General features: G+C 42.4%; 1 protein-coding gene across 1 annotated transcript in view; it reads right to left on the reverse strand.

Annotated features, from left to right (window-relative positions):
• The window catches only part of TNIP1 (TNFAIP3 interacting protein 1), a 62,893-nt gene that overhangs the window by 34,558 nt on the left and 3,285 nt on the right, over positions 1-25,050 (reverse strand). The window contains exons 2-3 of the mRNA XM_073649814.1: positions 8,291-8,414; positions 2,253-2,390 (exon numbers count right to left, since the gene is read on the reverse strand). Coding sequence (XP_073505915.1) covers positions 2,253-2,390; positions 8,291-8,390 — 238 coding nt within the window. The 5' untranslated portion in view covers positions 8,391-8,414. The remainder of the gene's footprint in view (positions 1-2,252; positions 2,391-8,290; positions 8,415-25,050) is intronic.

Genomic DNA, 25,050 nt, shown 5'->3' on the forward strand with positions numbered 1-25,050 from the left:
TTATACTGCATGGAGGACTATGTGGGGCCCATTTTTCTGTATGGAGGACTACGTGGGGCCATTATACTGTATGGAGGACTATGTGGAGCCATTATACTGCATGGAGGACTATGTGGGGCCATTATACTGTATGGAGGACTATGTGGAGCCATTATTCTGCATGGAGGACTACGTGGGGCCATTATTCTGTATGGAGGACTACGTGGGGCCATTATACTGTATGGAGGACTATGTGGGGCCATTATTCTGTATGGAGGACTACGTGGGGCCCATTATACTGTATGGAGGACTATGTGGGGCCCATTATACTGCATGGAGGACTACGTGGGGCCCATTATACTGCATGGAGGACTATGTGGGGCCCATTATTGTGTATGGAGGACTATGTGGGGCCCATTATTGTGTATGGAGGACTATGTGGGGCCCATTATTGTGTATGGAGGACTATGTGGGGCCCATTATTGTGTATGGAGGACTATGTGGGGCCCATTATTGTGTATGGAGGACTATGTGGGGCCCATTATTGTGTATGGAGGACTATGTGGGGCCCATTATTGTGTATGGAGGACTATGTGGGGCCCATTATTGTGTATGGAGGACTATGTGGGGCCCATTATTGTGTATGGAGGACTATGTGGGGCCCATTATTGTGTATGGAGGACTATGTGGGGCCCATTATTGTGTATGGAGGACTATGTGGGGCCATTATTCTGTATGGAGGACCATTTGGGGCCATTATTCTGTATGGAGGACTATGTGGGTCCATCATTCTTCTGTATGGAGGACTATGTGGAGCCCATTATACTGCATGGAGGACTATGTGGGGCCCATTATTATATATGGAGGACTATGTGGGGCCATTATTCTGTATGGAGGACTATGTGGGGTCCATTATTCTGTATGGAGGACTATTTGGGGCCATTATTCTGTATGGAAGACTATGTGGATCCCATTATTCAGTATGGAGGACTATGTGGGGCCCATTATTCAGTATGGAGGACTATGTGGGGCCCATTATTCAGTATGGAGGACTATGTGGGGCCCATTATTCAGTATGGAGGACTATGTGGGACCCATTATTCAGTATGGAGGACTATGTGGGGCCTATTATACTGTATACTGGTTGGCCCTCGACTTTGTCCAAGTTTTCATTTTGGCCCTCTGTGTGTTTGAGTTCGACATCCCTGGTTTAAGGGCAACTATCAGCCATCGGAGTCTATAGCCTGAGGGAACCTAATGACGAGACATGTAAAAATCCCCTTATAATAGCCCAATTTTTCCTTTGTGCACTTTTGCTTTTCCTCCCCCTCTTCCAAGATTCATAACATTTTTACATTTTTATTTTTCCATTGATGAAGTTGTATCAGGGCTTTTTTTGTGTGTGGGGAACCGACGTTTTAGATTTATATACTTTCTTTTTAATTATTTATTTTTAAAGGAGATAAAAAGTGTGCATGTTGAACTTTGATATTATGTATATGTCTGCGTATATATATTTATATATACACACAGTGTGAGTGTGTGTGTGTTATAATATAAACATACACACACGAAAAAAATACAATATTGCTGGTCCTATAGGATAATTTGGCTAAAATCATGGTCTCTTATAAAGGGCTATGAACATGGCAACAATGAGTTAATGACAAATCACCACCATCCAAAATTGCGTTGCATAAGGAGCCAATGGTTACCCAAAACTGTGTAGCCCCTTGATCACATGCCCTAAATGCCGCTGTCAGGTATTTAAGGGTATAACACCGCCAAAATCTGCTCAGTATGTAGCAGGCTCAGCTCCTGAGCCCACTGCTTACACCTACACATATATGACAGTTGTCAGTAAGAAGTTAAAGGAACGTCCATGGGCACCTTATTAAACACACATCGCCCCTCAAAACAAATGTAAAAAAAAATTTAATTATGAATGAGCCCATCTGCTGAAAAATTTTACCCACCAGTTATTAGTGTCCTCTACTAGTTGACACCCAGCTTTCCCAGTCTCCTGATTGCCATAGCAGGAAACACATGCTCTGTTATTAGAATTTTTGGATTACTGGGGGCTGAATTAAAGAGGTCTCCCCATTTTATAAAGCAATGGCTAGCATATGCCATCGCTGTATGACTGGAGGACTTCCCACCTCTAGGACCCCTCAACCCTGAACATAAAGGCGATAGATACAGTGAAGATTTGTGAAGTGGTGCACGGTCGGTTCCATCCATATTCAGCCCTGGAAAATCAGAGAAGTTCTCACCTTGGGTCATGATTCCAGTGAAAGGATCATTAGGGTTTCCTGAAGACGACAACTGCAGATCCCGGGTGTCCTGTATTAGGGCTTCAGCCTTCTGCCGCAGATTGTGGGCCACGTTCTGGGACTCCTGCAGCAGTTCACCTGAGATAAGAGGACGAGAGTGTCAGAATGAGGGCGAGAGGACTGAAATAGAGGGAGGAGAGAGGTGGGCGATACATAGAAGAAAGGAAAGAGAAAGTGCAAGAGGAGAAAAGAAACCAATGTGAGTGACGATTGTGGAACAGATAAGGACTGGACAGCTGCTCTCCAGGGGGTCCCAGGCTGGAGACAACAGGGCTGTACCTATAGAGCGAGGTCAGGATTCCAGCCCCTCTGTCCACTGCTGGTGCTACACAGCAGCTTAACCCCACAGATGCCACAGTAGGAAACTGAAAGGGTGTCATGCCCATCCCCAATCCCTTTATTCCCTATAGAGGGATCACAAGGTGGAGATAGTATTGTAATGACAGCACTTGTCATGTATGCACACTTATGAAGCGCAGCCTATGACTGGCCTTCATGGGAGACCGTCAAGTCTACAATAAACAGTACAATATTGTATATTTGCAGGTTTAAAGTCTCAAGAGATTATAATATATATACATACATACACACATATACATATATATATATATATACACACACACACACACACACACATATATATATTACAATAAATCAATATTGTATATTTGCAGGTTCTAATCTGAATAATATTGAAAGAAAATATAATTATAATTTATTTTAATATTTATATATAGAATATAAAAAAGTACATATTTAAAAAAGTAAATGCATGTGATTACATTTGTCATATTATTTACAAATATCTATATATACAGTGGGGGAAATAAGTATTTGATCCCTTGCTGTTTTTCTTAGTTTGCCCACTGACAAAGACATGAACAGTCTATAATTTTAAGGGTAGGTTAATTTTAACATTGAGAGATAGAATATACCAAAAATAAATCAAGAAAATCACATTGTATAAATTAGATAATTCTTTTTGCATTTTGCAGCGAGAAATAAGTATTTTATCCCCTACAAACCAACTGTTGGTGCAATAGTAAGAAAATGGAAGAAATACAAAATGACTGTCAATCGACATCGATCTGGGGCACCATGCAAAATCTCACCTCGTGGGGTATCCTTGATCACGAGGAAGGTGAGAGATCAGCCTAAAACTACATGGAGGGAACTTGTTAATGATCTCAAGGCAGCTGAGACCACAATCATCAAGAAAACCATTGGTAACACATTAAGCCTTAAAGGTTTAAAATCCTGCAGTGCCCGCAAAGTCCCCCTGCACAAGAAGGCCCATGTGCAGGCCCGTCTGAAGTTCGCCAATGAACACCTGGATGATTCTGTGAGTTATTGGGAGAAGGTGCTGTGGTCAGATGAGACAAAAGTTGAGCTCTTGGGCAGCAACTCAACTCGCCATGTTTGGAGGAAGAAGAAGGATGAGTACAATCCTAAAAACATCGTCCCAACCGTGAAGCATGCTGGGGGAAACATTATACTTTGAGGGTGCTTTTCTGCAAAGGGGACATGACGACTCCACCGTACTGAAGGGAAGATGGATGGGGTCATGTATCGCGAGATTTTGTCCAACAACCTCCTTCCCTCAGTAAGAGCATTGAAGATGGGTCATGTCTAGGTCTTCCAGCAAGACAATGACCCCAAAAGTCCAGCTAAGGCAACAAAGGAGTGGCTCAAAAAGAAGCACAATAAGGTCATGGAATGGCCTAGCCAGTTTCCAACCCTTAATCCCATAGAAAACTTATGGAGGGAGTTGCCAAGCGACAGCCTCAAAATCTGAATGATTTAGAGATGATCTGCAAAGAGGAGTGGACCAAAACTCCTCCTGACATGTGCACAAACCTCATCATCAACTACAAAAAAAAGTCTGAATGCTGTGCTAGTCAACAAGGGTTGGGCTAACAAGTATTAAATGTTGTTTGCCAGAGGGATAAAATGTTTAATTTCTCACTGTAAAAAAATGTATCTAATTTATACAATGTAATTTTCTTTTTTTGGATATTCTATCTCTTAATGTTAAAATTAACCTACCCTTAAAATTATAGACTGTTCATGTCTTTGTCAGTGGGCATACGTACAAAAACAGCAAGGGATCTAATACATACATACAGTGGGGGAAATAAGTGTGTGTGTGTGTGTGTGTGTGTGTGTGTGTGTGTGTGTGTGTGTGTGTGTGTGTGTGTGTGTGTGTGTACACATACTGCTCAAAAAAATAAAGGGAACACTCAAATAACCCATCCTAGATCTGAATGAATGAAATATTCTCATTGAATACTTTGTTCTGTACAAAGTTGAATGTGGTGACAACAAAATCACACAAAAACCATCAATGGAAGTCACATTTATTAACCAATGGAGACCTGGATTTGGAGTCACCCCCAAAATTAAAGTGGAAAAACACACTACAGGCTGATCCAACTTTGATGTAATGTCATTAAAACAAGTCAAAATGAGGTTCAGTATTGTGTGTGGCCTCCACGTGCCTGTATGACCTCCCTACAATGCCTGGGCATGCTCCTGATGAGGTTGCGGATGATCTCCTGTGGGATCTCCTCCCAGACCTGGACTAAAGCATCCGCCAACTCCTGGACAGTCTGTGGTGCAACGTGACGTTGGTGGATGGAGCGAGACATGATGTCCCAGATGTGGTCAATCGGATTCAGGTCTGGGGAACGGGCGGGCCAGTCCATAGCTTCAATGCCTTCATCTTGCAGGAACTGCTGACACACTCCAGCCACATGAGGTCTGGCATTGTCCTGCATTAGGAGGAACACAGGACCAACCGCACCAGCATATGGTCTAACAAGGGGTCTGAGGATCTCATCTCTGTACCTAATGACAGTCAGGCTACCTCTGGCGAGCACATGGAGGGCTGTGCGGCCTTCCAAAGAAATGTCACCCCACATTATTACTGACCCACTGCCAAACCGGTCATGCTGAAGGATGTTGCAGGCAGCAGATCGCTCTCCATGGCGTCTCCAGACTCTGCCAATCCTGTTGTTCTGTGGCAAATGCCAAGCGTCCTGCACGGTGTTGGGCTGTGAGCACAACCCCCATCTGTGGACGTTGGGCCCTCATACCACCCTCATGGAGTCGGTTTCTAACCGTTTGTGCAGACACATGCACATTTGTGGCCTGCTGGAGGTCCTTTTGCAGGGCTCTGGCAGTGCTCCTCCTGTTCCTCCTTGCACAAAGGCAGAGGTAGTGGTCTTGCTGCTGGGTTGTTGCCCTCCTACGGCCCCCTCCACATCTCCTGGTGTAATGGCCTGTCTCCTGGTAGCGCCTCCAGCCTCTGGACACTACGCTGACAGACACAGCAAACCTTCTTGCCACAGCTCGCATTGATGTGCCATCCTGGATGAGCTGCACTACCTGAGCAACTTCTGTGGGTTGCAGAGTCTGTCTCATGCTACCACGAGTGTGAAAGCACAAACAACATTCAAAAAGTGACCAAAACATCAGCCAGAAAGCATTGGTACTGAGATGTGGTCTGTGGTCCCCACCTGCAGAACCACTCCTTTATTGAGGGTGTCTTGATAACTGGCAATAATTTCCAACTATTGTCTATTCCATTTGCACAACAGCATGTGAAATTGATTGTCAATCAGTGTTGCTTCCTAAGTGGACAGTTTGATTTCACAGAAGTTTGATTTACTTGGAGTTATATTCTGTTGTTTAAGTGTTCCCTTTATTTTTTTGAGATGTATGTATGTATGTATGTATGTATGTATGTATGTATGTATGTATGTATGTATGTATGTATGTATACATACATACCAAAAGTTTGGACACACCTTCTCATTTAAAGATTTTTCTGTATTTTCATGACTCTGAAAATTGTACATTCACATTGAAGGCATCAAAACTATGAATTAACACATGTGGAATTATATACTTAACAAAAAAAGTGTGAAACAACTGAAAATATGTCTTATATTCTAGGTTCTTCAAAGTAGCCACCTTTTGCTTTGATGACTGCTTTGCACACTCTTGGCATTCTCTTGATGAGCTTCAAGAGGTAGTCACCGGAAATGGTCTTCCAACAATCTTGAAGGAGTTCCCAGAGATGCTTAGCACTTGTTGGCCCTTTTGCCTTCACTCTGCGGTCCAACTCACCCCAAACCATCTCGATTGGGTTCAGGTCTGGTGACTGTGGAGGCCAGGTCATCTGGCGTAGCACCCCATCACTCTCCCTCTTGGTCAAATAGCCCTTACACAGCCTGGAGGTGTGTTTGGGGTCATTGTCCTGTTGAAAAATAAATGATGGTCCAACTAAACGCAAACCGGATGGAATAGCATGCCGCTGCAAGATGCTGTGGTAGCCATGCTGGTTCAGTATGCCTTCAATTTTGAATAAATCCCCAACAGTGTCACCAGCAAAGCACCCCCACACCTCCTCCTCCATGCTTCACGGTGGGAACCAGGTATGTAGAGTCCATCCGTTCACCTTTTCTGCGTCGCACAAAGACACGGTGGTTGGAACCAAAGATCTCAAATTTGGACTCATCAGACCAAAGCACAGATTTCCACTGGTCTAATGTCCATTCCTTGTGTTCTTTAGCCCAAACAAGTCTCTTCTGCTTGTTGCCTGTCCTTAGCAGTGGTTTCCTAGCAGCTATTTTACCATGAAGGCCTGCTGCACAAAGTCTCCTCTTAACAGTTGTTGTAGAGATATATCTGCTGCTAGAACTCTGTGTGGCATTGACCTGGTCTCTAATCTGAGCTGCTGTTAACCTGCGATTTCTGAGGCTGGTGACTCGGATAAACTTATCCTCAGAAGCAGAGGTGACTCTTGGTCTTCCTTTCCTGGGGCGGTCCTCATGTGAGACAGTTTCTTTGTAGCGCTTGATGGTTTTTGCAACTGCATTTGGGGACACTTTCAAAGTTTTCCCAATTTTTCGGACTGACTGACCTTCATTTCTTAAAGTAATGATGGCCACTCGTTTTTCTTTACTTAGAATTTGTATTATGGCAAGAAAAAAGCAGCTAACAGTCTATTCAGTAGGACTATCAGCTGTGTATCCACCAGACTTCGGCACAACACAACTGATGGCCCCAACCCCATTTATAAGGCAAGAAATCCCACTTATTAAACATGACAGGGCACACCTGTGAAGTAAAAACCATTTCCGGTGACTACCTCTTGAAGCTCATCAAGAGAATGCCAAGAGTGTTCAAAGCAGTCATCAAAGCAAAAGGTGGCTACTTTGAAGAACCTAGAATATAAGACATATTTTCAGTTGTTTCACACTTTTTTGTTAAGTATATAATTGCACATGTGTTAATTCATAGTTTTGATGCCTTCAGTGTGAATGTACAATTTTCATAGTCATGAAAATACAGAAATTTCTTTAAATGAGAAGGTGTGTCCAAACTTTTGGTCTGTACTGTACACATATACACACACACACACACACACACACACACACACACACACGAGTGCCGCGTCTTCCGTTTGCATAACTGATGCACCGGATGGCTTATTCCGTTATGTCTGGAATATCAGAACAGACACAAGAGCAGAGCCCAAGCCGTCTACTTTATATATACGATGGGAGAGGCTCCCGGGATGGAGGGGTTAGATGCAATTAGAGTCGGCATTAATCACCAGGTAACCTTAGGTAGATGCGAAATCTTTAGGGGGTGCCATTGTGTACAAGGCCCCACGTACACGTGTATCCAGCATCATTTAGTTGTCATGAGTCTATATGGGGAGAATAAAGGGGGTCTCCGCAGTGAGGAGTAGTTTGAACGAACAAGCGGACACAGGCAACCATTGTATCTGCATCTCCATCTCCATAGGGGACACACCAGACCACCTTTCCATTCTAACGCAAGCCCTCGAGATGCCTAGTAATATTATTAGTGGGGATCCCAGCACCTAGAAAATAATGCAACCTGTGGAACAATCCCTTTAAAGCTGGATGAAATTCATATACAGGGTTAATACACGTGACATTTACCAAGACTTGGGATTCCTGCCATGCGTTCCAGCTGATCATCAAACACTTTGGGGTCAGTGCCACCAGGATCATATATTCTGTATGGACTTCTGCCTTCCATTAATCAGCTCCGCATCCGACAGTTCTGGTGATCAATACAAATAGGTTTATTGCTTATTTGTTAATCGTTATCAATAATCTAAATCCCTCTGCTTCCCTTTTCTCAGGTCATTTTATAAAATGCAAGTTATGTGAAGCCACCACTAGGTGGAGCTCACTGCATACATAGTTATACAGATTCCATTTCTAGCATGCTCCCCCTAGTGGTATCCGCCAGCTGCCTTGGTCAGACATTTTCCCGGCCAGTCTGGGGTTTGAGAGCACAAACATGTAAAACATATCCAAATCAGGCTGAAAGTGCACTGGAGGTATGTCGCTGCACTTAGACTTGCTTCTTCCAAAAGCAGTGACACGCCCCCAGTGCACTTTCAGCCTTATTTGCATATTTCTTCTACACTAGATTTCTCATAACTGGCCCATTGGATCTCTACAAAAATAGCATCATTTTTATCAAGGGACAGCCGTACCACCGACAGCTCCCTTTTAAATCCAAGTGGGACGCAGTGTCAGTGAACCCACCATTAGGGCAGAAGATGGTTGATATCACGGTGTACCTCCATCCCAAAGGATATAAAGTGACATTTAAAGGGGTTGCCCAATTTCAATGATTATTTGACCATAGGTTTAGTACTGTAAAAAAAATATACAATACACTGATCTTTTACTCACCCTCCACAGGTCCAGTGCTGGACCTCCATTTGCTAGTTCGTCGCCCCCCCCCCCAAGAAAAACAGCAGCGGCATTATGGGTCCATAACCAAAGGTCCACATGATCTTGTACAGTCATGGCCAAAAGTATTGAGAATGAGACAAATAGTAATTTTTCCAAAGTTTACTGCTTCATTTTTTGTAATGGCAATTTGCATATACTCCTGAATGTCAAAGAGTGATCAGCTTAACAGCAATTACTGTACTTGCAAAGTCAATATTTGCCCAGAAAATGAACTTTAACCCCCAAAACACATTTCAACATCATTGCAGTCCTGCCTTAAAAGGAGCAGCTAACATTGTTTTAGTGATTGATCCATTAACACAGGCGTGGGTGTTGATGAGGACAGGGCTGGCGATCAATCAGTCATGATTAAGTAAGAATGACATCACTGGACACTTTAAAAGGAGGCTGGTTCTTGGTATCATTGTTTCTCTTCAGTTAACCATGGTTATCTCTAAAGAAACACGTGCAGCCATCATTGCACTGCACAAAAATGGCCTAACAGGGAAGAGTATCGCAGCTACAAAGATTGCACCTCAGTCAACAATCTATTGCATCATCAAGAACTTCAAGGAGAGAGCTTCCATTGTTGTCAAAAAGGCTCCAGGGCGCCCAAGAAAGACCAGCAAGCGCCAGGACCGTATCTTAAAACGGTTTCAGCTGCAGGATCGGACTACCAGCAGTGCCAAGCTTGCTCAGGAATGGCAGCAGGCTGGTGTGAGTGCTTCTGCACGTACTGTGAGGCGGAGACTCTTTGAGCAAGGGCTGGTTTCAAGGAGGGCAGCAAAGAAGCCACTTCTCTCCAGAAAAAACATCAGGGACCGACTGATATTCTGCAAAAGGTACAGGGAGTGGACTGCTGAGGACTGGGGCAAAGTCATTTTCTCTGATGAATCCCCTTTTCGATTGTTTGGGACATCTGGAAAACAGCTTATTCGGAGAAGAAGAGGTGAGCGCTACCACCAGTCTTGTCTCATGCCAACTGTAAAGCATCCTGAAACCATTCATGTGTGGGGTTGCTTCTCAGCCAAGGGAATCGGCTCACTCACAGTCTTGCCTAAAAACACAGCCATGAATAAAGAATGGTACCAGAATGTCCTCCAAGAGCAACTTCTCCCAACCGTCCAAGAGCAGTTTGGCGCCCAACAATGCCTTTTACAGCATAATGGAGCACCTTGCCATAAAGCGAAGGTGATAACTAAATGGCTCATGGAACAAAACAGAGATTTTGGGTCCATGGCCTGGAAACTCCCCAGATCTTAATCCCATTGAGAACTTGTGGTCAATCATCAAAAGACGGGTGGACAAACAAAAACCAACAAATTCTGGCAAAATGCAAGCATTGATTATGCAAGAATGGACTGCTATCAGTCAGGATTTGGTCCAAAAGTTGATTGAGAGCATGCCAGGGAGAATTACAGAGGTCTTGAAGAAGAAGGGGCAACACTGCAAATATTGACTTGCTGCATTAACTCATTCTAACTGTCAATATAACCTATTGGTACTCATAATATGATTGCAATTATATTTCTGTATGTGATATAAACATCAGACAAACACTAATAAAAACCAGAGGCCAGCAGATCATGTGAAAATATAATTTTGGTGTCATTCTCAAAACTTTTGGCCATGACTGTAGAATAACAGCCATAAAAACGACACGTTTTGAAATTAACAATGGAATCTCACAATAAAAGGAGAAGTAAAAGCACAAAACAATTTGCTTATCTAATAGTACATGTTATCACGGAATTTCCCAGCTTCTTATCTGCAGAGCCAATGAATTTAAGCTGGTACATAAAATTGCAGCCTGGATTATAGAATAAAGGAGGCCATAAATATAAAGGTAACTAAAGCCTCTCACTCCTCTACATACATGCATGCTCAACTCAGCCGAGCGTCCATGTGTTCTGAAATAGGGATAGAAGATAAAGTGCTTTCAGCCCCCTCTGCTAATCGGTTATCTCCCCTTAAAACAAAAGGATCGATCATAAAAGGATGTTCTCATTATAGATCTTCAGGAGGATCGCTCCCCCGCCTCCTGCTTGCCATGCAGAGGCGGCTCTCCCTCTACTACATTGGAGGAGTGTAGAGGCACTGAAGTCACTCTGATCCAGCCAGCTTCAGGGCAGCTCTTGCAACCTCTATAGCAAAGAGCTTGCAAGAGATGTATTCCTTGCCTTGGAGACTGACCACTAGTGATAGACAGGGCAATGAGCAGTAAACTACGAAACTAAAAATCCTCTCCGTTCCTGAGAAGTAAATTGCAAAGTTGTGCATACGCTCCGTTTTCAATTTATTACGTTGGGAATGACCCTTTAAAAATCTATCGCTTTTGATGTGTACGGGATCCTTTATAGGTATTAAGCATATCCTTGGAGGAGACTGGTATGGCGTATGTCAAGGCTCATTAAAGGGATGGGCACTGGCTTATAAAAGGTAGCTGGCTCCAAAAGATGGCTTGATAGAGAAGGCTCTCTTCTACCTGGAGGAGAGCTCATTTGCATAAATTTTTCCCATTGCCTGGCCTATAAGTCTTCTTACACTAGATCTAAATCGTACTTTTAATGATCAGTGGAGGTCTGAGGATCCAGATTAAAAGATGTACAAAAGCTTTTTTCCACTTTATCATTTTGGAGAACAAGAGGATTGGGTGTAAAACTTCAACCTTTTCTCACCCCCATACTCATCTGTCAGGAGACCCCCATACTTCTTTAGATGGCATGTAGCTACAGTATCTCAGCTCAGGGATTGGAAAGATGTAGACGATGAACTAATGGACAACTCTGAGCTAGACCTTCACAGACTGCCGAAAATGTAAATTCCCCTCTGGGACTTTTCCAGACTGATGAGTCTTGAGAACGTCCTTCAAGAATCATGGAGATGACTCCTCAGCTATCCAGCATGTGACGCATGAGCGAGTGTCACCCCTGTCCATACAGTGCAATGATGGCTCATCCTGGCCTTTCTTACTGCCTGTCTGGAAATGCAAAGCTGAATCTGGACATGGATTTTACATCTTTTTAATACGCCGAATCTGGACTGTGGCATAGTTAAAGGGATTGTCTGACTTTAAAAATTTTTTTCCAAAAATCATGGATTGGTAAAAAATAAAAAAATAAAAAGTTTTCAACCTGCTCTAACCCCCTTGGCTTCAGCAGTCATTTGATTTTCAGTGACCTGACCACTGCAGCCAATCACAGACTCAAGACTAAAGAATGTGATGTCATCAGTTCCTGTCCTAGCAGAGACCAAACGGCAGTGTGCCGCTCCACACATTGTTTGCTTTTGGCCATTAGGCTGCTGATTCCTTTGCGGTGCTGAATGTAGGACCCTCGCCGATACTAAAGATAGGTCATCAATAAAAGTAGTGCACAGCCCCTTTAACCACTGTGTTTAAAACGGTATAGATGCAAAACAACAAAAATATAATACTTGTTCTTCAAAAAATAAAAAAGACCGAAATGTTATTTTACCTTGGACTTATTAAAAAAAAAAAATCCTCTTTCTCGAAATTTTGAAAAAATTATATTTCTTAACTGAAAGGAGACAATCTCGCTGCAGGTTGAATGAGCAGGCTTCTGTAGTAAACCTTAGGTCTTCCCCTTCCTATCACCCCCCACCACACAGGTCACTTTCACGCATCTAACACAATTAATATATTAAGTACTTGTACAATACGTGAACAGTTTGGCAATCAGATCAGAACTTTAACATTTCCTAAACTACGACGCAGAAGCCGAGATTTAAAAAAAAAAAAAAAAAAATGCAGCCGAAGTATGAAAACCATTGTATTAGTAGGATTTTAGCTGTAGCCATGGCTTAAAAAGGACTTCTCAAATGTGGACAGTTTTTGCTTTTCTTTTATTCCCGTTACTCCCCTGAGTACTCCACTTTTTGTTTTTTTAAAATCCACCACACGGTTCGGGAGATATGGGCCTTTTTTTATTTAAGGTCTTTTCAAGGGGGCGTGGCTCTCTGCCTAAAAGACACGCCCACATAGAATCCCGTGAGCCACGCCCATAAAAGTGGCACTGAATAAAAAGGCTCATATCTCTGGAACCATATGGCGGATTTTAAAAATACAAAAAGCATTATACTCAGTAGAGCAGAGGGAATAAAATAATTGAGTCTTCTGACCAGGTGATAGGTCCTCTTTAAGGGGTTTTCCGGGGGACTTTCCTTAGGAAAGATCAATATTGACTTCAGCTTCCCCCACCTATCAGCTGATGGAAAGCTGTGGTTCAACAGAACTGGCGCAGCGCCGTATATAATGTTGTAGCCATGAATAGTATTGTTGGTATCTGCTATTCAATTCAATGGAATGGAATAAAAGCACTGCAGCACCACTCACAGCCATTAAACCATGATTGAAGCTAGGCGAGTTCAGAAGCACCGCAGCCCCTAAAGTAATCTGATTAGTGCTTGGGAGTCAGACCCCCACCAAACTGATATTTATAAGTTATCCCAAGGACAAGTCATTACTACTAAAAGTGATGGAAAACTATGGGATCGCAGTCAGGTATGCCAAACAACCTGCATCGATTAATGAGTAGTGCCATAGTAGGTCACCATCCCATCAAGACAATTTCATCACAGGCTGCCAACGTAAAGAAGAGACATCTTGGAATATCATAAAACCCATATGTGTATGGCGCCCGGGTTTTGTTACCTGCCCCCCATGCTTTTGCATGTCCTGGTGTCAAGTGAAATGGTGAAATCGGCTGCATCGAGATTTCTTTCCAGGAACAAGCAGTCCTGCTAATGTGCTCTTCACCACAAGAAACCTAGTACTACAGTGATAATCTCCTACTGATAAATGATTATAGTGACACAACTACACACAGCCTAGTAAGTGACACATCCCTGGAATCCGGGTATCTACATCATCATGCTCTCAGATTACATAGCAAAAACCTGCTGACACATTTCCTTTAAAGGGGCATTAGTGGTAAGATATTTGCTATCCTCTAAAGCCGGTTTCCTACCTCCAACATTCACCGTGAGTGTGGACCACGATGTCCTCAATGACCGGTCGAGGGTCTCTTTACCAAAACTCAAAGGCCTCATTGAGTTCGGGTCAGGAGACCCGCTTGAGATCCATACATGGACTGGAAATATCTGAAGTGTGAAGCAAGCCTAAAGGCAGTGTTAGGAGTTTGAAGGCTACTTGTCTCATGAGAACTTCAGCTGGATGACTAATTACTTTAGGTAATCCTAAAGTAGTCATTAATCCTAATTAGGCTCTTGTGGATACCAGTGTAGTGCTGCCCAACACATCATTCCTGGTGGGTTAAGGATATCCCCAACGTTGTGTAATTTTACCTGCTCTTGATGTTTGTTTGGTGCCACTGAAGATCCACTTTTCTGTTTGTTGTTTGTGCTTTATTTTGTGATGGACGGGTCTGACCCGGTGACAGGTTCTTCAAATATTTTTTTTTTTTACATTTGTAAAAGTTTCCAAAATTTTTTCTCCGATGACACTTCCTGGCAGCTTTTCATAGAGAAACCTAATTTTTGTTTTATTTTTCCTTTAAAGGCAGGTTTGTTTAACCATGGTAGATCCCCTAGTCTAGAGTAAAGTTAAGAGAATTGGCATTTTCTAAGAAGACGACGAAGAGTTTCACTTCTACGTAGAAGGTCTTTTTTTAGGTGGGATAATCCCCTGTAATCACACAAGTTGACAGGCTGGTGAAAGCCAAGAAGAGTGGTAAAAAAAGGTAAAAAACAAACAAAAAAAAAACACAGTAAATCATGTGACAAAATTATTAATGTCTGTCTCCTGCCATTGGAATATGAGACAAATTGGCGAGAAGACGTCATGGGTCACAGAAAGGAGGTGCTCAGGCAAGAGGAAGCTGGGAATTCCCAATTTTACTGCTTTTTCTATTTTTAAAAGGGCTGACTTGTAAACCATTTGAGATGACAAAAGGATTGGGATTACAAGGGGGAAAAAAAAATTAACATGTCGTCAATATAAAGGCGACGGAAAAAAAAACAAAAACCAGAAGGATGTACAAGTCATCCTTAGGAAACCAAGCAAGGATATAAAAAGGGGACAATCCATCTAAGCTCAATGATGTTTGATCAGAAGCACTGAAAATCCAAATTTTGCATATATCCTAGTAGCAGAAAGGGGTTCAATGCCCTGTAGAGTGTTAGCGCTTAGGGCCCGTATCTGCTAACCAGACTGGAGAGCGATCAGAGCGTGTCTCTTGCCCTGGGAGGTCCCTACCCAACCGTGTATTAAATGGACAACTCATGGATGTTAATGTGAACCGTGTAATACTTTATTTGTCCCTGTGGTGGCACTGTAGAGAACCGTCACACCTGCTGCTGGGCTCTTCTAGGGATTGATGCTGATCGTTGCGATCATAGCAGCTTTTCAGCACGGCCTTCTCACAAAAAAGGCAATGCTGACGCAGAAAAAAGTTAAAGGGGTTGTTCACATATGGAAAGCCCATTTTCATGTATCCTATTGTCGAATTTTAAGTTAAGATCCTTTAGTTTGGGGTCCTCATTATTGTGGAGTGGTGAGTATTTGCAAAGAATGCTCTTGTTCTGGAGAACCCGTCCTGCCCTGCATTTCACAGGCAGCCTGCTGATTTAAAAGGACATTGTAATAATTATTTCCCCCTGGGGTGGCGCTACAGGGAAATTAAACACTTACTGCCTGGTTTTCACACAGATAAAAACTTATTGTTGGAAGTTCCCAGTATGATTTATTTATTGTCAAACAAGGATTGAAGGGCCATGTAACAGGAGAGTTTAGGGTCTTTTGTACGCCATATCATTCCCTCCCTCTGGCAATCATTTTTAGGATCTTGGAAAACCCCTCTAAGTACTAGTCAGTTCTCATGAGAATAAATGGGTTGTCTGTATACTTCATGGATGTTCTGGATCTCACAGAGCAAGAGAAGCTTTTGATTATAACTGCTCTATGCACTAACTAGTGGACGATGGCCTTAAATAAAGGGACCACCTTCTATAAAAGTACAAGTCATCACTTAAAGGGGTTCTCTGGGAATAGAAATAAAAACTAAATAACTAAAAAGGAAATATTGTTCTAAATAAATTCCTAAATACATTTAATTAGCAAGTCGCAATCGTTTTTGTTTAGGGAGGCAATCACTACAGAATAAAAAATGGCCGCCGCCTTGTTACACTGACAGAAACCTGTCCTAGAATGTTAGGATAGAAGCCGGAGAGCATTTTTATTATCAGTAAGGAACCCATCAATCATTAAGTGATGTTAGTCCCTATGAATAGTTAATCATGAAAATATCCCTTTAAGTGAAGACAACCTTAAAAGGTCATTTACAATGAAGATACCTTATCGAAAGTGTGATAAATCTCCAATCTAGAAATTTTTATTTTATGGTTGACAAAAGAAAAAAAAAAAATTTAAAAAAGGGATAAGAAATTGGAATGCACCACCAAATATTTCATCAATGATACTGATACAGGGACTTTCATGGGTCATAATGATGCCAAACATGTGGTCCTTCCCTTGTTTTTCTGCGAACACGAGCTGCCGTCAGACATAGTATTCCAAAAATTCTGGGGATTTCACAGCCTCCATTCTCTTAGAAATTATTTTACTTTCCCAAGCGCTGTGACAACATACAACCACTAATTAGTTAAAGCAAAAGAACTTAAAAGGAGTAACCGTCATTTTAATTTCTATTGTTTTGTAATAGATCTTATCAGGGAAATTTGCTTCTTTCTCCTCCTGGACTGATATTTCATTCTCAATTCATGGGTAAAATCTGTCTTCGGATTACACAGACTTTCCCAATACTGAAAGATGACAGTTGGTGCTCATAATGTTCTATGTAAAAAGGAAGGAGTGAGGAGCTGCAGGCAGATATGCTCCTGAAACAGTTACAGTTTTTCATAGAACCTTATGAGCACCAACTGTCATCGCCTACCTCAGTAATAGGAACGTCTGTGTTCACCGAAAACAGATTTTACTCGTGAATTGAGAATGACCAGAAGGAGAAAGAAGCTAATTTCTCTGATAAAATATGTTACAAAGTTTCCCAATTTTTTACACGTACTATTGATTTATGATGGTTATTCTTTAAGATCAACTGGAGAACTGAAGAGGTTATTGACACCACTGTGTAGACATAAGGTGGTCCTCAAAACTCTAACCAATGAAAGATACTTCTTTAACATCCCTGGAGGACCATGTTCATCATGAACGATCAGGTCAACAATTCTAGAAATGTCAACATCTTCTACTTTAGTCCTATATAAGATTCATAGAGAATCATCTCATACCCAAAGCACTAACGAGAACAGATGGTGGATCTAAGAAATCTGGTCTCCATTCCAAAAAGAGAAGAAGGTGCAAGCTGCCTCCTAGCCTCACCCAAAGGAGTCTAATTCCACCCACTGTCTGAAAACCGTACCAGTGATTAAGGCTTATTCTCACATGCAATATGGAGGTATCATGGAAACCTTATTTTTATTTTAGTTTTTTTTTAACCAAGGATAGGTTATAGCTTTCAGATTGTTGGGACCTTCATTGATCCCAAGAATGTTTCTCTGAAATGGTCTGTCAAATGGAACATTGGCCACACACGTAAGCCACTTGGGATTGCCAAAGATAACCGAGTATTGAACTCAACTTTCTCAAACAGTCCTATATAAATGGAGTGGTGGCTACAGTGTCATTCTGATAAGGCATTACAGAGCCCCAATCATGGGTCCTGGAAAGTTGCCCCCTATCCTGTGGCTAGGGGACAACTTCCATTGTTGGAAATTCCTATTATTTTTAAAGGTTTTTTTTATTTTAACATCTTAAATGCTACGGTCACTAGAACTGTGGCATGTAAGAGGTCTTCCTCAGGCGGCCCATCAAGGCTTCTGAGAAGCAATCTCAAGGCAGAAATGGGATACCATGGAAAGCAGATGTTACACGCACGCCACCTAAGTTCAGATAGGGATGAGACAGGTTACATGAATTTGTTGAAATCCTGGGGAAACCATTATTCCGGGTGACCAAAGGCTGCAGCTTCTCTCAGGCACACGATACATCCAGTTGCTGACCAGACACATCTGACAAGAGTCCTCATAAATGGTAAAACGGTAACATTAATGAGGCACGGCCAGTGCAATGCAAATGTCTCTTTGAGCAACAGGCTCCAGTAATAACAGCACAGTCTCCTTTACAGCACAGCAGTACATAGTCTATTATCAGGTAGCACAGTACAGCACAGTTTTAATGCATATACAACCACAGGCTTTTCCTTCACAAGGACTCAACAGTACACAGCATTCTTTATCCTGCATGGAGATGGAGGGTGGGAGATGATCCCCATGACAGGATTCTTTCCAGTCCTCATCTTCCTGGCCAACAATACTCCACACTGTTAGCTCAGGGAGTTTAACTGACCTTTGTTTAGCTTCCCTACTGACCTGAATTCTGTTCCCTTGCCTTCTGTGAGATGCAGATCATAAGCCACCTTTCTCTTTGGCTCCAGCCAGACAGTAAACAACTTCCCCACAATCCCCCTGGGGCTCTACTAAAACACTCCCCTTCTCCTGTGACTATGTTAATCCCTCTAGTTGCTGGATGCATTTGAATCACAACACTTCCTGTCTCTTGTGACTATGTTAACAGTTGTAGTTGCTGGATGCTTTTGAAGCAACAGCACTACTTCTGCTACATAAAAAGTTAATATACCATAAAAAAAAAAAAGTACTTGGACCTTAACACCTTAAAAGTGAAAAAGCCAGGCTATGAGAGTCCTCCGATCCTGGCCGTAATCAGGAGACTGCGGTAAGAACAGGATTTGTTAGGAAGTTGGAGCAGTCAGAAGGGCTCAGTACCTTCTGCTACATTGACACCAAAAGACGTAGCTGTAGGCCTAGCACCTGTTCTCAAAAGACAACATGGTGGTTGTCTTTTTTTTGCCACCAAACTACCATTAGTTACTTTATAAATTCAATATGAGGTGTAATTTTGCAGAAAATGAAGCTTATTGTCCACTATGGTCATATGATAATTAGTTGTGTCCAGTCAAGGGGATGAAGAGCCTATAGGATAAAGTCAAGCTGTTCAAGCCTAATTGTCTCTTTCCCATATGGTTGGGTGGATGTTTCTGTGGACATGTGATGACAATCCCTGTCTTCACCTTTGGAGACCGCAGGAACAGGATGATCAGTTATTTGGGAACAAAAAAGACCTGACAGGTTCCTTTTAAAGTATTAGGGCTCCAGTGCTTAAATGGTGACCGTCGTCTCAACAAATTTTGGAGAAATCAAAAAGTACATGAGAATATCGGAAACTTTGCACAATATCTTATTGGAGAAATATGCTTCCTTCTCCGCTTATGAGCCACTTCTCTAACCTACTTCCCCTTCCTATTTATGAGCCAATTCTCTCGCCTACCTCTCCCTCCCGTTTATGAGCCACCTCTCTCAACCTTCTCACCTTCCAACCCTGACTCTTGAACTCATCATTCACTCTGAAAAAAACAAAATCGAATTTGACTGCTAGCTCACTGAGGGATCAGATTACAGAAGTTTATTAAAGTTTCTACAGAGAGGAGGAGAGAAGAACAGAGTGAAAAAAAGCAGAAAGATTGCTGCTGCTTTCTAGTTAGTGTGTTATCTACTCCAGTGCTGGTTTCACAGCTACACTGCACAGTACTGCAGAATAATATCCTCCATGCAGCTACTTCTTATTCAGAGTATGTGCTACATACAGCCAGGAATCATCTCTGTGTGTGTGCTGCAAGTACATCATAGCAGATAGTCTACACCCACCAGCTCAGAGACAACTGAAAACTAGAGATAAAGCCTAAAGAGGGGGAAACTTGGTGAAAAAAACCCTGAGCTAAATATTTATAACCTTGTCACATAGAAAGATGACATAAATAAATAGTAATAAGATCTGCAGAAAAGAAGGGAACAGATAAGGAAATCTGGAAGAAGTCACCCTGAAAAGTTCAGTTCACCCTTAAGGTGATTATGTGCAGTTTTTAGGGGTTTCCCCTCTTCACAATACACCCAAGAGGTGTAAACTGAGCATCTATGAGCATTTTATAGCATAGGACACATTTTATTACACTGGAATAGGCACCAAATAAAAACAATCGTAAAAGCAAAAAAATAAATACGTAATAAGATTACCGTATAATGACCAACAGCTCATAGTCACCATTATATGGACCCAACAGACTATTATATAGACATAAACTGCTCCTGATGTGTCGGGCTCACTCCATAACGCCGCAGCCCCTTTGGATTCCGACCAGAGAAATTCCATCTCTTCTTAGATTACGCAATCATTAACGTAACTGGAAATTTGTACGTAGGGAAAAGCAAGTCCTCATCAATCACGATGATAAACCCGCGACGAATGTGAAGTGCACAAATAGGAAGGACAAATGTATCACAGTATAGAGACATTAGCAAAATCAGGATTCTGGGAATCATCCCCTGAGGGAAACATAACGGTAGCCACAATGCTTATCACCTTACTTTCCAAGAAAGTGATATAAACTATGGAGTATTTTAACAACCCTAAAAAGGGTTGATTTGAGAATAAGAAAAAGAGTATTTTTTTTTTTTTGCTAACAACGCCCCTCTTGTCTAAAGGCTATACCAGGTATTGCAGTTCAGGCTTATTTAATGTTATATAAAGGTATAGTGTAGTTTTTTGGAAAAGAAAGTAGATCCTTTTTCTAATCCTGGTCAACCCCTTCAAAACAAACCATAAACATAAAAGTTTCCAGGCAAGACCCATAAATCGGCCCCCAGTACTTCACTTATCGAGGTTAACAACAGATAGAGGTCTAGACAGTCATTGAGAATTGCTAGCTCGTGAAGCGAATTTGCACAAAGTCTTAAAACATAGGTACGCGCGTAACAAACTGCCTCCGGTTACCAGGTTTCACCCATGCCCCCATGCTTTCTTCCCTAAGGGTAGAGTCACACGGCCGTGTAAATTGGAGCAAGATCGGAGCGACGTGCACGGACTGGCTGGCGGCTCTCCTGATCCAAGAGTGATAATTGCATGTATTTCAGGAGAGCCGCCGGCCAGTCCGTACACTGCGCACTGATTACTCTGTCCTAAGGGTGTGTTCAGACTGAGCTTTTTTCAGACCAGAAACTCTCCAACCAAAACCTGTTTTTTTTTTAAACCCTCGTTGTTTTTGAAGAGTTTATGCTCCGAAAACTATAAAAAAAAACAACTTTCCAGTAGCCCAACTCTTCCGTGTGCGAATAGGCTTATAAAAGTCTGCTGGTGCTGTCCGGACTGTCTAACTCCACTCCTCATGGCCCCAACAGATTATGATTTCAAGGTTTCCTTAGTACTGCACAGGTGATGGAATTACCATCAAGGCATCAGAAATTGCCAGAGGTTCTCTCATCCTAGCAATACTAGGGAAATCATGATCTGTTGGGGTCCATGAGGACTGAATTTTGGGAAACACTGGTCTAAGCAGTCTGTGGATTCCACACTAAGCTAGTTCCATCTTCCTTGGATTGACTTGAATGATGCCCTCCTCGTCAACTAAAACCAGCTTGAAGTCTCATGCTTGAGCCATACAACACCGGACCGCTGCACATGCGCAGCTTGTCTGTTTTGAGCGGAGGAATCCACTTTCTTCCAGGTGATCATTTTAATTTCTTGCTTCTGTTCTGAACAAACTTTTCTTCTGCGCATGTGCTGGTCCGGATATCCAATAGATGTCCTGATATTCGCATGATAAAGCCAAGTTGGTTCATCTCTCCAAAGATGGCACGGCAAAGGGGATTTAATCCGTAATGATTAAATGTAGAGGTTTGAGCTTAGTATGGAGATTAGAGGAGGCACGGATGACCTGGACCCACGTATGGGGTGGTAGTGTTACATAATACTTTCCTGGCCTCTTGGATTGGGATGCACAGTCCGTCAGGTCTTCTGATCTGAGCGTGGTCCAAGTTTTGGGGACATGTGAAATCGGATGTACCTACCTTAGGCTGCTAATAAGTATCATTTTAGAAAGGTATTTTTAGGGCAGAATACACGGTGGACAGTTTCCCAAAACTTTCCCATAAGCTAAATCTGAAAACCATGCGAAAATATGGTAAAATTGGATACATCAAGATCCCTATTGTTTCACTACAGACTCATTGTGATGTTCCCGTTGAAGCAATGCCATAATATCCAGCCTTATCATTGTAGCTTCTCTCATCTGCCGATTGGGGAGTTCCCAGTAGTTTTTTTCCCCCATTTCAATATATGAAAATTTTATATGGAAAGTTTCCAGGAGCCCGTTGAGGAGTGTACCATAAAATAATATTAAATTCCTAGCAAGTGTGATTCATCAGAGGGCGGCTTCAGAGGTTCTGCAATGGCTGTTTAGCTGGAATAAGGCCCAATATAGTTTATGGCATATCCACAGGATATCCTATTGGACCCTTACCTATTAGATATTTTATGAAACTCAGCTTTTATCAAGATGCACACCTGCAGTGTAAAGCATGAGGGAGGATTCACAGTCATCCAAGGGGTAACAATTCTCCTTGTGGAGAGTGACAAGTCAAGCCTGGCATGTCAGAGTGAGAAGACTTAAGGCCTTGCAATGCTCCTCTGGGAAATTAAATATGCAAATTGCCTCTTCAGAGAGGACCAAGACTAGTACTCTAGTGCCACCTATTGGAAGTAGCAATCCTAAAAGTCAATATTGACCCTTGCTACATGACTTAGGATAAAAGCCAAACCAGAATCTCAATTTGCAGACACTGTTTCGGGGTGCTGCCCCTCATCAGTGCAAAGTATGAGATTTGGTTTGGCTGGGTGAGAGGCATCTGACCGGGATCCAATGGGTAACTTTTCTCCATGTGGAGAGTGACACAAGTCATGTACCAAGGCTTGTTAAAGGGTCGATATTGATTTCTAGGATTGCTACTTCCTATAGGTGGCGCTAGAGTTCTAGTCCTCTTCCTCTCTGAAGAGGCAATTTGCAGACATGGCAGTCAGAAATTCTCTTTCTACCATTGTTAGTTCTCTGCAATTAACAAAACATCTATAATAATTTTTTACAAATTTGTAAAAAATTTTTTTTTTAAGTAGTCTTATTTCCATAAAAACGATTGATTTTTTTTTTTCAGTCTAAAATTATATAGAAACTTAGTTATGCCACTCGGACATCCCCCTATGCTGCTGTGATCACAGGACCAGACTTGGACCATCATCCATTACTAATAGGAAAAGTTTATTTTTTGCACTTTAAAGCTTATTAAAACTTATTTACATATCATGGAAAATCCCTTTAAGGATAATGTGTTTATTGGCAATTCTATGTTAGGTAGACATCACAAATAAATGTACAATGGTCGTCATGGTTTCGTCAGTGCATTGCACGTTGCGCTGGCTCTGAAGAGCTGTTTGACGTCCGTCTCGCACACAATTACGTCGTTGTACTCACCGCCTCATGGGCCAAGATCCCTATCAGTGTTCTCACTGCAAACCACAGCGGAGAACAGATATAGGTATGTAAGAAAAGAAACCTCCGAGACCAAAGCCACAGCTCTGAACAACGCGGCGCTGTAAACAGTGTGAAAAACTGTGACTATCAATAAAACAAACCTTAAAGGGGGTTTCCATCGACATCCGCCGCCACCAACTGGATGTAAATAGTCAATGGAGCAGAACAGAACAGCTCTTTTCACAGTGTAGTGGCCATCTGTCACACAAGGTGAGAGAAGGAATAAGTGTACAACAACGGGAAGAGGGGGAAGGGAGCCTAACAACTAGGGAAGGGGGAGTGGAGACCCCTAGGCAGATCTAATATCACCCTGCCTACCCTATTGTCCCTAAATAGGTTCCGCACCTATCTTCGAGCAGGAAACCTAATCCCTGAATGTCCCTAGAACTAGGCCCTAGGTAGGGAGGGGATGGGATGAACACTAGTCAGGCCCCACTGTAACTAAAGACAACAAGGTAAACAAAGGGGATACACTTCGCTTGAGAAGACACCAGAAAGATAACGCCAACCGTCTTCCAAGGAAAGTCCAAGAAGAAACTAGCCCACTACTAGTACTCCAGGCAAGGACAGAGGAACATAGAACTATCACCGGTGACTCTCTGGAGACACAGAGTTTTTAACTACCAAGTAAGGGTGTGTCAATTAGCAGCAGTAGAAGATTGAGGTTGCTGCTGGGTCCTAAAGGAAGAAGGATATCACTACACTACAGAGATGAGAGGATCAAGAAGGCATCTGCAATGCAAAGCACAGTGACCTTCTACAGCCAGATCCAGAGCGACTGTCTGTCACACCCATGACACCATCTTTAGGTACTGCAGCACGGCTCCCAATGAAGTGAATAGGATCATCACTGCAGTACCTGGAAACGGCCACTACAAAATGAACGGAGCCATCGGAGATGAAAACAGCTGAATGGCGGGAGTGCCGGGTGTTGGACCTTGTCAATCTCATACTGATGTCAGTAACGACTAGGAAGCTGAGATATCAGGTGTTTGATAGGATCTTCACATTTCAGATCTGACATCATGGGAGCTCTGTGGTATTTGTGGTGGTCTTCAAGGTCGACATGTTTTAGACCTTCCCTTAATGAAAGCTGTTAAGCATCAGCAACTCCTGCTTTGGCGGGCACGGCCTGTCCATGAAAAGGATGACCTGTAATACTACATTTCCCCTGCATTGGCCGTTATAAGAGAGATGCATGGCTGACCACAGCTCCCCTAGGTTGCAAGTGTGATCAGCTGATCGCCAAGCCAGCTTTCTTTTTGGTAAGAGGATATCCAAATGAGATTGCTACCTTACACAAATCTTAAAGATGTTCTTCAAAAAAATTTTTCCCCAAAGAAAATTAGTTAAAAAAAAAATAGAACAGAAGAAAGGTTCCTTCATATGGGCACATCGGCTGTATGGCAGTGCACAGGGGCTCATATTGCTCCTTAGTATGGAGCCACCAATATATAT

This window comes from Phyllobates terribilis, unplaced genomic scaffold (assembly GCF_046119375.1).
Source record: "Phyllobates terribilis strain yellow unplaced genomic scaffold, ASM4611937v1 Scaffold_10__3_contigs__length_209671492, whole genome shotgun sequence".
Lineage (NCBI taxonomy): Eukaryota > Metazoa > Chordata > Amphibia > Anura > Dendrobatidae > Phyllobates > Phyllobates terribilis.